The sequence below is a fragment of the Dermacentor silvarum genome, unplaced genomic scaffold (assembly GCF_013339745.2).
Source record: "Dermacentor silvarum isolate Dsil-2018 unplaced genomic scaffold, BIME_Dsil_1.4 Seq873, whole genome shotgun sequence".
NCBI classification, from domain to species: domain Eukaryota; kingdom Metazoa; phylum Arthropoda; class Arachnida; order Ixodida; family Ixodidae; genus Dermacentor; species Dermacentor silvarum.
This window is the reverse complement of record NW_023606907.1, coordinates 13,318-27,553: the sequence shown is the minus strand read 5'-3', so window position 1 is coordinate 27,553 and position 14,236 is coordinate 13,318. Positions and strand designations below refer to the sequence as shown.

Below are 14,236 nucleotides of genomic sequence, written 5' to 3'. Positions count from 1 at the left end.
CTAAATTCTGTCACCTCTCTGTCGTGTGTGCTAAACTGCTTCGCTGATAATCGACCTTCACAGCAGTGGAATAGCACGTGATTTCTTTTTCGTACATATACCTTGCCCACAGAATTTAAAAAAAAATAACTTGACAGCTTTGTAAGCGTTTTTCTTTTTTGATGCATTATTGCTCATTTACCAAACTTTTTTGGGTTTTCTCACACCACTACACCCTTCCCTCTTTTTCTTGCTAGTGGCCTGGACATGAGCCCTTACTACTGCGGCCCCAGGAGTACCGAGGGTCCCTCCACCATTTACGACCTTTTTGCTGTCACCAACCATCATGGCGGCATGCTTGGTGGCCACTACACCGCATTCGCGCGCTGTGTCGACCCCGTAGACACACACCTGAGCGAGATCGGTGAGCACTGTTTCCCATATTCCAGTGCAGCGAGCTTAGGGTGAACGTAACGAGGCCTTAAAGATTTATCAGCCTTGATGGAACTTCAACTTTATCTCCACTGTCATCTCTGACTTGTCATTCGTCCCCCCCTCCCGATTAAGTGAAGGTCCAAGCGCTTTTAAACCCTAGGAAAAATATTTCCAAGCATCAGAACAACCTAAATAATTTACTATAATACTTGCCTTTGTAAAGCAGTTTTTGTTCCGGTACCCTGGAGGTGCGTGTGTCGAGGATGAATGAATGAATGAATGAATGAATCCTTTATTTGTCCCAGTCAGTTAGGAAATGGATTCCAGACAAATAGCTACAAAAGAGTAGCTTGAGGATGTCTGGCACACAGAAAACAAATACAGTAGAATCTCGTTAATTTGAACTCCAAGGGGGGACCTGAAATTTATTACAACGAAACGGAGTTCGAGCTACGGAGAGCTCGATCAGCTGTGCGGTACAGCGCGCGAAACCGAAAACCATCTCTGGGCTTGACATTGAGAAAGTCTTGTTTTTCCTCCATCTGGTGCAAAGATGTGTGCTGGAGGAAGCCTAGGTCCGTATAAAGTCCCAAGTGCGATAAGATCGCGCCTTGCAGGGTTGTTATCTGTGGGTGTGTGGGTAAACGTGCGGGGTGCGCTGAGACAGGTGGTGGCTGGATGCGCGCCTTCCTCCCATGTGCCCATTATTGTAGGTGACGTGATCGAGCACACCCTAGGAGAGAGGCGTATCTTAGGGCGCGGTAACGTGATCAAGTGCACACTAGGAGGAAGGGAGGGGGGGCAGGTGAGTGTGTGTGCAGTAACGTGATCAAGTGCGCTGGGGGCTCCTTCCTGCTCCTTTAAACCGGATGGAAACGGAGGGTGCTCCCCACTCTGCTTGCTTCGTTTCGGTCTGGCTTCCTGCGCCTCTTTCTCGACGGCAGCTAGCGACGCATCGAACTTCGCCTTTGGCTCAGGTTTGTTTGAAAAACAGTCTGTGGAAATGAGAAATTTTTTCGGAATAACCATTAAGCGATTATTAAAGTTTGAGTTCGCGGGAGTTCTTCTCTGTTCAAATACATTGTGGGGACCAACAGAGCGGTTCAAATTATTCGTCAATTTGAATTGTAAGAGATTTCGAATTTTCGGGATTTCACTGTACAGTGAAAGCTCGTTAATTCGCACCTCATTAATTCGGACTTTCGGGTTAATTCGAACTGATGGTCATGGTCCGGCCACAATATATAGGCGTCTATGGGTTAACCAACTCGTTAGTTCACGCGCGCATCGGCTCCTCTATCGATAATTCGAACTGCGCGCCGCTGCGTGGTGGTATTTTATACTGCCGCCGCAAGCTTTCAAGGCTCAACGATAGATAGCGCGAGCGCAGCGGCGTCACTAAAGCCCCTCAATAAAAATTGAGGGGCTTTAGGCGTCACTGTCGTCATTGCGCTCGCTCTTCCGCATCGTGTGGCGGTTCGTGTCGGACGTGTCTGCGTAGTCTCCGTGTCCTTTGTGTGCCGCACATTCAGTCGCTAGGCCTCGTGTACGTCAGAGCTACGAAGTCGTTCGGTGCCGTGTCGCTACGATGTGACGCTGCTCACGGCCTTGCATATGTTGGTGCGTTCCTGGGATCAGGTCACGGCAACAACTGTTGCCAATTGCTTCCGCCACAGTGGCTTTTGTGTGACCAATGAGGGCACAGCTTGCGAGCCCGACGAGCGCGAGGCCGTGGTCATTCCTGCCGGATTGCGGGATGCGCTGGAGGACGTAACCTTCGACGACTACGTCGATGCAGATCGCTGTGCAGCGGTCTGCGGCACAATCACCGACGATGATATCATCGCGCAGGTGACTGGTGGAGAAGCGCCCGTCGTCGATGTAGGTGCGGATGACGAAGAGGATGATGCACCCACGCGGCCCTCAGCTTTGGAACTAATGGAGGCTATGCGTGTCGCGCGTCTATTCTTCAGCTTCGAGGAAGACGCAGAGGATGCTTTCTGCCACGTTCGCGCGTTGGAAAACAAGGCTATAGCGATCGCATTCAAAGAAGAGAAACAGACAGTGATCACGGATTATTTTCGCAAGTAAATATTTTTAGTGATTTTCCAACAACCCGGTCTCAATTCCTGCTGTTTTTTCAATGAATTTCGTTAGTTCGAACTTCGGTTTAATTCGAACTCATTGGGCGTCCCCGAGAAATTCGAATTAACGAGCTTTTACTGTATATGCATAGGGTTATGCAATCGCAACATACATATTCCACACATATTTATGCATGCGATTTGCAACGCTTTATACAGGAGCATACATGACAGAAAAAATGGTTCACTGAGTAGTATGTATACACTTAATTTGAACATAAAACAAGAAAGCGTACAGTAAAACTTAGCAAGCAAAAAAAAAGAAAGGCAATCAAGTGATTAAACTATAATACAGTAAACCTTGGTTAATTCGAAGAATTTGAGCAGTCCCGTCATTTGCAATGCAAATTCTACCGGATAATTTGAATAGCCCATGCGGCTCTAGCCGGAAAATCCGAAGTTTCCGGCTGGCAGCAACGTGCGACTCTTAGGTTAGGGTGCTCCATACAGTCGCCGACCAATTTCACGGACCTCACGGGGACCGAAAAATTGTCCGAAAAACTCGTTCCGCCGCACAAAAAAAAAAAGAAAAGAAAAAATATTGAGCTGCTTAGTGGGGCTTAAACAAATCTCTAATAATGCCCTGCCTCATACTATGCATGGAGAGGATCAGACTTGCTTGGATTTGCGCAACAGTGACATCTCCGTGTACAGTCTACACGAGCGTCACCGCGTTGGCGATCTCGGCCAACGAAGTTCGCCATGGAGATCGAAGAAATGAGCTTCGCACCGCTTGGCTCTCGCGAAGGCTCAGGAGGTGGTGCCAATCACCGAGATGAACATCTAAAACAGATCACACAATAATGATTATGATGATAGTGCTGACCGCAAAAAGAAAAAAAGTGATGTCTTCTGGAGTGTTTTGTCAGCCAAGGAAGAGCAGGCATGGCCTCCAAGACTAGAGAAGGGCGCATGCGCCTCCCAATCTTGGAGGCTATAGAGCAAGCCACTGGATGCCAAGCCAGCGGAAAATCCAACATGGTGGCCTCCAAGATCAGGTAGCCTGGCTCGGAAAAAGCGATTTAGTCCAGAAAATCGAACTCTGAGGCCTCAATTCATCAGAAAAATCGGTTGCGAAAATGCATTAGCTCAACGGAAACCCTGACGAAACCCTGACTGGGGGCTCAAGCACAGATTCCTGCGGAACTCCAGATGTTACTGGTACATTTTTAGATGGCATATTTTCTATTACTATGAATTGGGATCTGTCTAATAAAAAGTTTTTAATCCAGGTGGTTATTGCCCCTTTTCCAAGCACAGTTTCTAGTTTTGCTATTATTTTTATGTGGCAAACAATTAAATGCTTTAGCTATGTCAGTAATATATCAATTTGACCGGCTTCTGTGAACGCCAGAATGTGCGTATCTTCGTCGTGGCCAGCCAGCCGATTGAGAAGTCGCTGTTCTGCTATCTCTTCTCTCGGAGCCGGTTTCAAGGAAATTAGTGATATATTTCAGAATTATATGCTCGAGCAACTTACAGGATGTGCTTGTTAATGATATTGCCCTGAAATAAGACGGCATGTCTGTGTCTCCCGATTTGTGTATTGGAATTATTTCAGCGACTTTCCAATCGGTCTGGTAGTTTGGAAGTTAAAAGTGATTTGGGAAAAATCAGGCCGAGGTACGTCCTACATAATTCCGCATAATTTTGAGGAATATATTAGGAATGTCATAGGGCCATTAGCCTTTTTGGAATCTAGTTTTAATAGGAGGTTAAGAATTCCGGTGTCAGTGATGTCTATGGGACCAATACTCGCATTAGTAGCCGTTCCAAGGGGAGGTAGAAAGATATTATCTTCTTTAATCGCTGAATGAAAAAAATCATTAACTTCATTTGCTCTGGTGGTGTTTTCTTCTGGCAAGGGTGTGGACGCAGCGGACGTGCTCAGGTGAAAATATCTCCAGAATCTTTGCTGATTACTTGTAAGAAGGTTCGGAAGGGTTACCTTGAAGTACTGTTGTCTCGCTTGTTTTTTCTTTTCTTTGAAGTCTGCAACAGCATTGAATTTTTACTTGGATCACTAGCACTAGCTTTTTCCTAGGGTTTAGAGCAGCTCTAGGACCTTCATTTAATGTGAAAAAAATTAAGTCAATATATTACGTCCGTACCTCATGAAGTTTACAACTCTGTAAACTACACTTGATAAAACATATAAAGCAAAGTTGATACAGTCGACTTATGTCAATTCGACCGCAATACAGCCGTGTTATGCGGTAAAGCATACAAACATTGTGAACACGGTTTTGGTTTCGTTTTCAATTGTACTGCGCACACAATTTTCAGAAAAAAGAAAAGGTGCCATAGAGGTCAGGCACATACTACATGCTGACTGGTCAAGTTCGCATTATTTGGTGGAGGTCTATTTTAGGTATTACAAAGTTAAAAGTTCGAGCCCATAGAGATGCATGGGCGGCGGCTGGGACCTTCGGTTAGTTTGGATCGAATTAACCAAAAAATGTAATTAATCGTAGTTGAATTAACGGAAGTCTACTGTATATTACACACTGCCGTGAAATGTACCACTAATATGTAAGTAGCACTTTTGTAAAGCCCCGAGCCCCGAAATTGTCTCATAAGAGCATTTCTGCGTTTTACATGTATTCAAATATGCGGCATCGGAGTTGGCCCCGAGCTAAAGCTTCCTTACAATTCAGCGTTGGAAACGCTATCACCCGTCGACACGTCCGTTGCTAATCACGAAAGTAAAAGTATATTCGAAAGTGGTCGTTCGAAAATGCGACCGAAGTTTGCAACGCGTTGCTCTGCACACATACGCTTGCCCTTGGCCTAGACCAGGGGTCCTGACTGGTCCGGAGCCTGCGGTGGCCCCTCTCATGACGGCTGGCCCGCAGGCGGGCGCCTTTCCCCGATAAGCCTCCTCAAAGCCTCCACCTGCGAGCAGGTCTTCTTGACAAAATCTTTTGTTACTGTGCTTTTCAATGGAAGCCACCTTCACTGCACTTACGAGATTGTGCCATTACGCCACCTCGTCCGAGGCAGTGCCAATGAACCAGAGGTGGCATGCGACCATGGCGTGACAAGCATGGGACACTCCGATTAGGTGGCTCCAGACATCACTTCAATAGACACAGCAAAACTCGGGACTTCACCCAGGCACACTGGGCCCAGAGAGCGTTCACCCGCGAAGCTACAGTATGTAAACAGCTGTACATAGAGTTAAGCTCATTTCTTCAGTCCACAGCATGCTTCAGCCCACTATATGCATGGTACGGTAACAGGGCAGGGCATCTTTAAAGAATTAAATAAAATTGTGTCCACGTGCAGCATGTAGTGGGGCAAACTAAAATCTGTAAAAATTAATGGGCAAAAAAACATGTCCGGAGAAAAAAGAAAAGGCCGTATAGGGCAAATACCGTATTTACTCGAATATAACGCAACTGCGATTGTAGCACAAGGGTCAACTTTTCAATCCGTGAAATAAGAAAAACAAAACTGCGAATGTAATGCGAGATGAACAGAAAGTGAAATGGGACCTTTATTCAAGGAATCAATTCGGAAACCAGTTCTCTTCACTTATCGTCGTCTGAGAAGCACACGGAGCTTTCCTTGGGCGGTATTCCCGGGCAATTACTTTGAGAGATAGTTTTGTTTCGCAAAATTTCACATCACTTGGCACCGAAAGCGTCCCCGACAAGGGTTTCTGGCGCTGTGCCAAGCTTGTTATCAGTGCCAAGAGTGCTGTTGGCCATATACTCCGAGGGGTTCGGTGCTGAAAGGAGCAAAGTCTTGTGAAAGCAAAACTATTTCCGAAAGTGATCGCCCAAGAATCAAGTCACCCGTGCGGTTGAGCTCGTTTGAAATTATGTACTTCTTAAAATACAGCAGCATCATTTCACTCGGGGACAGTACCAGGCCACTACGAGGCCCTTCCGACCGGCCCCGCATTTACAAAGGGCCTCCCATTGGTGCCACCATCCAGAAATTGTTGACTCATCGACATCGAGCCGCTGAGCCATGGCGGAGTTTCCCCGCTCCTCGGCCATCAAAATTACTCGTCTCTCGAAGTGACTGTCATCGCGAACTCTCTGCGTCGCCATAACATTGCGAATGAACATAGTCGAAGCGCTAAAGGCTGCAGGGTAATGCAGTACCGTAACCTTAACACCAGCCACAAGCACAGCGAAACTGCCATCGATTCTAACAAAAAAGAAGTTTTGACTTCGGTCGACATTGCTCTGAATTGAATTGAGACGTAAAGGTACAGGTTGCCAACATAATGTTAAAAACTGCGGAATTTAGAATATATATATTTTTTTAATTGTCAATTTTGCCGTTATTCGAATGTAACGCGAGGGTCAAGTTCAATCAACGAAAATCATGCAATAACTCTAGTTACAATGGAGTAAATATAATAACAAAAGCTGCTGAACTTGGTGGATACTCAAAGCTTATGTTATTGCACTGCATGATTCATGAGCACACCCACTGTGGAGAAATAAGTGGGCAGGTCCTGTGTTCTGAAACCTGTTGTTTTATCTGCTGATGTTATATGGTTGCATGGGCTGAATGCTGCCATTTCCATAAATTTCTAAAGACGATGGTATTGGAGTTTGTAGATGGGATGTACCACACATGATTTCGATGGCAGAGCTGTCGAAAAGGTTTTGTGTTGTTTTTTTGACCTTAGGGAAGAAATAAAGGCTTCTTTGCACAGAAGGATCGCCTCAACCCACTACTGTCCAGTTGCGAGTGGCTCTGAATTGCCCATTTGCATTGACTTAACAGACACCATGAAATACCGCAATGTGAAGCTTCCTCATTCATGACCAGTACATGGACATTAAATGCTGCAGGGCAAAACTGCAGTATTTTGAGAAACAGGGTCAAAATCGCAAGTGGGAGCATTTCCACTGTTGTTCGGGGATTAGTGTGGATACTAATACGGCATTTCCTTCCCTATTTGCAACAAGAATCCTCGGCGATCTGCAGGCACAGTTTAGCGTGAAATTGTCTGACCTTGACGCCACGAAGGAGGAACTATAATTGTTCCAAAATTCATTTAGCTGCGATGTGGATGCACTGCCAGGCTCCTTACAATTAGAAGTAATTGAACTGCTTTCAAATGACATGTTGAAGTACAAGTACAAAGAAGAACATCTAATCAATTTCTACAAATTACTAGGCTTTGAACAGTTGCCAAACTTAAAGCAATTTACCTGCAGGAACATATCAATTTTTGAAATACCTACCTTAGTTAGCAAACTTTCTTCAGGATGAAAAATAAGAAGTCGAGATACAGAGCTAGTTTACCTGACAAACACCTGGAGTTCCTTGTTTATTGACTTATCAGGCTTGCCGCCACAGTTCACTAAAATAAATAAGTCGGAGCATCAGGTCCATCACTCCCATTAGCCTCGTCCTACATCTTGGCAACGGGACGCAATTCCGATGCATTAAAATATACATGCTGCTTCATGCACTGTGCGGCATATTACTTTCATCACATGCTTCCCCGTTTATACGTATGTTAACAATGCAAATATACGACTATGCTAACGTAAATATGTAAATGTTAGTCTGTCCTGAATTTTTTTTTTTTTTTTTTGCTGAGAATCCTACTCCACGTTTATTTATTGCCGTGATTATTTCCTTTCATATTTTTGTTAATCATCTGCTTCTGCTTTAATATGTTGCAATTCGTATCCGTTCCGATTGGTGTCATTCTGAATGTACAGTGTCTCATATATTATATGTGGTAGTCAGCGGCTACTATAGTTCTTCTAAAGCCTTGGCAATTCCCTTGCATATTGCGCGTCGTGCCTTGTTTCAATTCTGTCACACATTGTTGCTGTATGTGCCATTTTAATTCATCTCTTCTCTTTAAATATTGTGAGGTTCCTACATGCTCTAGAAGGCTTGTTAGCTCAATGCGATCTGTGTTGCACAATGTGGTTATTATGTACATAGGAAGTTGCACCTTAAATCACTTGTAACCACCTGTGATGAAAGGCTTACTTTTAGGGCTTCATGATTTGGTTGATTATCTATCAAGTAATTTATTAATGGCTAAGTCGCAGTATTTTTGAAGCAGGTTTGACCACGCGAGAAATTAGCATAGGGTGCTATCTGAAAATGCTTCGGCGCACCAGGAGATGTTCTTGAAGTAACTCGTCTTATTAAGGAATCGGGTATCCAGTACAGCAGAGAATATTGTTCATAAATAGCATACCGCAAAATATAGCAAATAAGGCTGCATGACTGCGATCACAGAAAACAGGAAGCAGGAAAAGTGGGTAATCACGTAACACGTGAACACTATGCACAAAAGTCAACACAGATTTTTTAAAATACCAGACTTGCAGTAATGACAGATGACTCACCAGTAGAACAACAGGCCCTTTGTGAAGATTGCTGATGCCTCCTAAACCACCTTAACATCCTGTATATATCTGCTTGGTGCAGCTAGAATGACTAAACAAAACAAAAAATGCATGCTACCTGGACAAGCAAAGTAGCTTGTTTTTCACCACAAATGCTTTTTAATGTTTCAGATCTGTATACCCATAGACTTGGCAGTAAAGACAAAATTCTAATCCTAAAATAGTGATTTCGCTCCTTTTCTAGATGTTATACCAGAAAGTCAACTAATTAAATTAGTAAATATTTTGAATAAAGCATGTCTAATAATTGGAATAAAATTTGTCTAGGCCCACCGCTTACAAATTTATTTTCACTAATATTTATTTTCTTTATTGTTGTGCCCTCAACACCATTGATTACCAATTCAGCCATATGGTCAAAAAGTTTGGAGACCCCTGGCCTAGACAATCCGATTTCTTTTGTTATGCTATACCTTTTCACGCTTTTCGCACTTCGTTCGTCAGTGGTGAGAGCGACGCTCCGCCCAGGTTAACTGGATCAGCTGGCCATGAATGGTGGATAAGAGTGACATATTTCAGCCATTGTCATGCTGTCACTACAGAGACGAAAGAACGGTCAATGCATTCTACTGAATCTTCATCTCCTGGCAAAATACAGAAGTTGACTGCGCTGTAATAGCCAAATGATAGTGAATTTCTTTGCAAGTCACTGTCTGGCGCTTTTCTCACTGACTTCATCGGTGCAGTCATCGAGGGGGAAGTTCGCACCACTTGAAACTGCTTGACGAAGTCGCCCGGTACAGTGACGCTACTTAAAATGTAAAATAACGGACGCGCAGCTTGCAGAACTGAACTCGCACAACAAATCACACAAATCGCAAGTGCAACATTTACAACTTAGTGGCTTGGCTTGGCTTGTCCTACGGTTTGGGCGCAGTTGGTGTGTACTAGATGAATTAGGCTTCACTAGTAAGTAATTAAAGTTTAATGGGGTTTAACTGGAGAGGTTGGATGCAGAACGCCTCCAATTACTCCATTTCACTTATATACCAAAAATAAATTTGGTTTTAAATAAATAAAAATAATAGTTTGGCTTTCGAAGAGGCGCCGGTGAAAAATATTTCTATTTATGCTTGACCCGGTGGCCAAATTATCACCTGGTCATGCAGTCGGAGTCCAAATTATGGCATGGCATGCTGTAAAGTGTCGAAGGTCACCCTTATACATTGTCTGTAGGGCCACTGGCAGTGCCACAGAGTTGTCCGAATAATTGTAAAGGCTTAGGCTTGACGGCTAACTCCCCAGCACTTACCTTGCCTTACCCGAACGCAACAGCGTTGCATTGTTAGTATAGGAGCTGCCTGGCATCTAGCACGGGAAGAGAGCAGACTGGCATCTGCTCTCCTTACTTGCTTCTGTGGCTTGTGAAGGAATGCTGGAAAATATGAAATTCCATAATTCCTATGTCAGTATCTCTTCCTGAACAAAGCTTTGGAATATATCTATTTTATTCAATCCAAATTGATTTTGTTTACATTAATTGGAAGTTACAAAGACTGCTCCAAGCATTATTTTGGTTCTTATCCAAAATTGGTTACTAGCTAACCCACCCAGATTGATACTTTGTGCCCCACCATCCATTTCATTTAGAAACCTTGGCTTTGACAAGGCAATGCTCTTGTGTTTCCCCCAGGCGCAGCAACCTGGCGCTGCCCCTGTAGCACGCCAAGTGCCGCTCATCACTGGTGGCAGTACTGCAGTAACGGCCAACTCCCTGCTCATGGTCAAGGTGATGCCCAGCAAGGTGCTGCCCTCCAAGGTGCTCCAGGAAGAGATCCAGCAGTTGGGTACGACTAGCCCCCCCACTGGCCCGCCCTTGCGGGCGGGCGCTGGCGGCGGCAGCATGCCGCCACAGGCCAGCTCGGATGGCTCAAATAATGTGTACCTCTGCTTTGTGTAGAGGCCCAGTATCGCAGGGTAGTGGACGGGCAGAACCCTGTGCCCTGGTTGGCGCAGCGCGGGGTGCTCCAGACAGACTTGCCGTGCAAGTTCTGTCGCGACGGCAGGGCCCTGCTCCAGCCTGACACCAGCGCGATCAACGGCTACAGCTTGCGCTGCCGCCGGGTCAGGTGGGTTCTTGCCCTGGGGGTTAATCAGTCCTTCATCCTGTGCCTTCATCTGGTCACAGCATGTGCATTTAATTCGCAGACCCACTTGAGCTGCAGGGAAGTGTGCACTCGGTTCTTTGTTCTGCTGGATCTCCAGCCATGTTTTGTACAACACCATGAAACTGCCAATTGATCCGAACATGTGCTGACAGCCGTATTTTAAATGAAGAAGGGAAAAGACGCGGGTGGGGTAGAAATTCAAGGGTGCGTGTGATGGCACAGAATGTAAGCTTTCTGTGTTGTTATGGCAACTTTGACAGTGGAATGGGAATCGAAATGTAGCCTTATTTTCCACTTACCATATGGGGCATACACGTGAACAGCACTTGGGCTGTGGTGCCCTTTGGTTAATGTCTCCATCACTAACACTCCGAGCATCTTACGCATGTGTCATTAGCCATTACGTTGGTATGGGGGAAAGCTAAGTTGCTGCTCCAAAAGTTCTTTCACTGTACACCATAAAAGGCTCAAATCATGCGTATGGGAATTTGCTAACCCCTTTACACACTGCTGCTGCGCCAGTAATCGAAGCCTGTGCGTTCTTTGATAAGCCTGCAATCCAAAAGACCCAAGAGCCGAGTGTACTGGCCTGCACGCACACTATACATTCAGTGCTGTCACAGCGCCCAATTTGTAAAGCACAATGTCGCTACTCTGTGGGCCCCTTATTTGAACTTGTTTAACCATGGAAGGGACACTTGAAGGAAGGCCAAGCAAGTGTTCATTACCTCATATACCTGGTGGTTTTGCTTCTTACTGCTGGTCTCAGCTTCGTTGTTCATTGTCTTGGATCACAAGGCATAGCTGCTGTGTGATGCGAATAGATGGCCTATAGTGAAACCGGTGTTTTTAATTAGCTTCACCCGAGTGGCAGAATTTGTTGGAGCAAGAAGTTTACCTTGGCTGTGATTCAAGTACTTCAGTTCCTGGTGTCCTAAGGCGGCATTTTTTGTCAGCATTTTGGTCTGTCGTTTAATACCGCCGTTACTGGGTGTCCAACTTCTAGGGGTTCAAATTGGATGATGTTCTAATTTGAGTAAGTCATACTTAAGAAAGGCATCAACACACTCATTGTTGGGAGAACTGCAGAATAAAAGATTCCTGGCGATTCTTTTAATACTTTTTTTTTTTTTGCGCTTCGCTCGTTCTGCTGTAGTAAAATGCGTGAATGACACGTGTAAATGCTAGTGCGCCTTATAAATGTTTAGGCATTCTTGCAGTGTAGTACCACACTCTGAACTACAGTATAACATATGAAATACTTGTTCTCAGTCTCTTTATGCACAGTGTAATTTCCCTGTGGCTTAATAATCTGCAATGCTATGCATTGTATGCAAGTTCTGTATATAGTGCCTTGCTGTTGTGTGAGTATCTTTCAAAAGTAAGGAATGACAGCTACAGTGGTGTAACAGGTTCCATCACTTTCCCCGACGGGAAACGAATGCCGACAGTTCATTCTGATGTATGCAAGGGTTATTGCCTGCTTGTCATAAGTAACGTCATAATCACATAGTTGGCAAGGGTTTGCAAATAGTTAATTTTAACATGTAAAAGAAAAAGAGTTTTTTAGAGAAAGGAGGGGGGGGGGGGGGGAGTAATGCAGTGTTGTGCAAGTTATAGTTTTGTATAGGTGAAGTTGTTACTTGTTCACTCCTTGGCTGCATTTTCAATACTGTAAATGTTGATGCTTGGGCTGTTTTTGAAATTGGTCACTTTACATTGAAAAAGCTACCCTGAATGAAGCCCCGTCATTTGTGTTAATCTAAATCTACCTCATATCTGCCGTTAAACTCCACCGTTAAAGGTTTTGTGTCAAGTTCCCTTTGCCAGCTGCTGAACTTTGCATCTTTCACAGAAATCGCACTGCGACTTGAATGCGGGACAAGGTAATCCTAAGGCAGGGCATGTTGAATTTGTCAAATTTGTTTATCCCCTGCTCCCCCCCCCCCCCTTTTTTTTTTAAGACAGAGCTTTATTTGTACAGGCACGAGCAAAAGCTACAGACCCCTTTCATTTTCATACCTTCGCATTACGAAGTGCTTTGCACAGTTCTCCCTCTTGTTTTAGGGTGTCACCTGTGAACCCTGGTACAACCAAAGCAACAAACAGTAGCATTGGGGGGGGGGGGGGGGGGGGGGGTGCCTCCTTGAACCTTCGAATGCAAAAGTGGTGTCTAGTTTTTGCCAACCTGCGTCCATGTGCTGTTGAGACCATGTGTGATGAATCTGCTAGCTATGTGGCATATATGTTCGTGGTATTCAAAATTTGTTGTCAGTTGGCCTTATACAAGATAAGTAGAAACTGTCTCAAGATGTATGCATCATTCAGGAACAGCCCTGTTCACACAGGGCTGTTCCTTGACTGCAGGGTTGGGGTTACTGTAGCGGCACTTCTAGTGCTGCAAAGCACCTGAAAATTGTAGGACAACAGTTTTCCTTACTCTCCCAAGCGTTGGGAGTGCCAAAGAAGCTTGTAAAAGCCATGCTAAGCCCTGGGTTAGGGACTGATCCTCTAAACATCAAAATGGCCTCTGTATTTTCAACAAAAAATGTACGAGCTTTGCCTGCAGTTTCAGAGCCGGAGCACACATATAGCTGACGTCACTGGGCCCCCACAAAGCTTGCCCTGTTCCACAGTTTGATAGGCTGATGGGAACACTGTTTCTCGATATGTAGAGCCTCAGACTACTATGGGCGGTACAGGAGCACGTCACACAGCTCTATTCACTTGTTGTGCAATCTTTGAAATTTCTTTCAAAGGCTCCACCACCAACCTCTCTCTCTCTTTTTTTTTTATGATAATGCATAGTTCTTTACAGTCTTTGTATTTGCCTGTGTCCTTTCACATAACCTTAAGGTTTGTTTGGAGCAGAGGAGTACACTTATCTCGGAGCCCTACTACGTGAAAGTTGTCATGTTGACCGTGGTAAACGTGCTTATGGTGGTTTGGGAAAGAGCCACACTATCATTAGCCCACATCTGAATTTTGATGTTAAGGGAGCCTCTTGGTTGTGCAAACAATGTATATTGTTTTGTGGCTTTCTGTTAACTTTATGGTTCTGGTTGAAGTGTTTTTTGCTGCAATGGGGGCAACTATGTGCAAATGTGAGGCTGTTTGTATGTTATCAAAGCTGCTGTGAATATTTGGCAGTGTCTTCATTATCTCT

The 14,236-nt window shown here is 44.7% G+C and overlaps 2 protein-coding genes across 2 annotated transcripts in view; both read left to right on the top strand.

The window, feature by feature from the left end:
* Window positions 1-4,453, top strand: part of LOC119435735 (ubiquitin carboxyl-terminal hydrolase 19-like) — a gene marked incomplete at its 5' end in the record, with an annotated part of 34,344 nt that extends 29,891 nt beyond the window's left edge. The window contains 3 exon segments of the mRNA XM_049659911.1: window positions 237-403; window positions 1,128-1,219; window positions 4,424-4,453. Coding sequence (XP_049515868.1) covers window positions 237-403; window positions 1,128-1,219; window positions 4,424-4,453 — 289 coding nt within the window.
* Window positions 4,454-10,559: 6,106 nt separating this feature from the next.
* Window positions 10,560-13,044, top strand: LOC125942005 (uncharacterized). The gene is made up of 2 exons (XM_049659910.1): window positions 10,560-10,749; window positions 10,863-13,044. The coding sequence occupies exons 1-2, from the start codon at window positions 10,575-10,577 to the stop codon at window positions 11,201-11,203; spliced, it is 516 nt and encodes a 171-aa protein (XP_049515867.1). The 5' UTR covers window positions 10,560-10,574; the 3' UTR covers window positions 11,204-13,044.
* The last annotated feature ends 1,192 nt before the right edge of the window (window positions 13,045-14,236 follow it).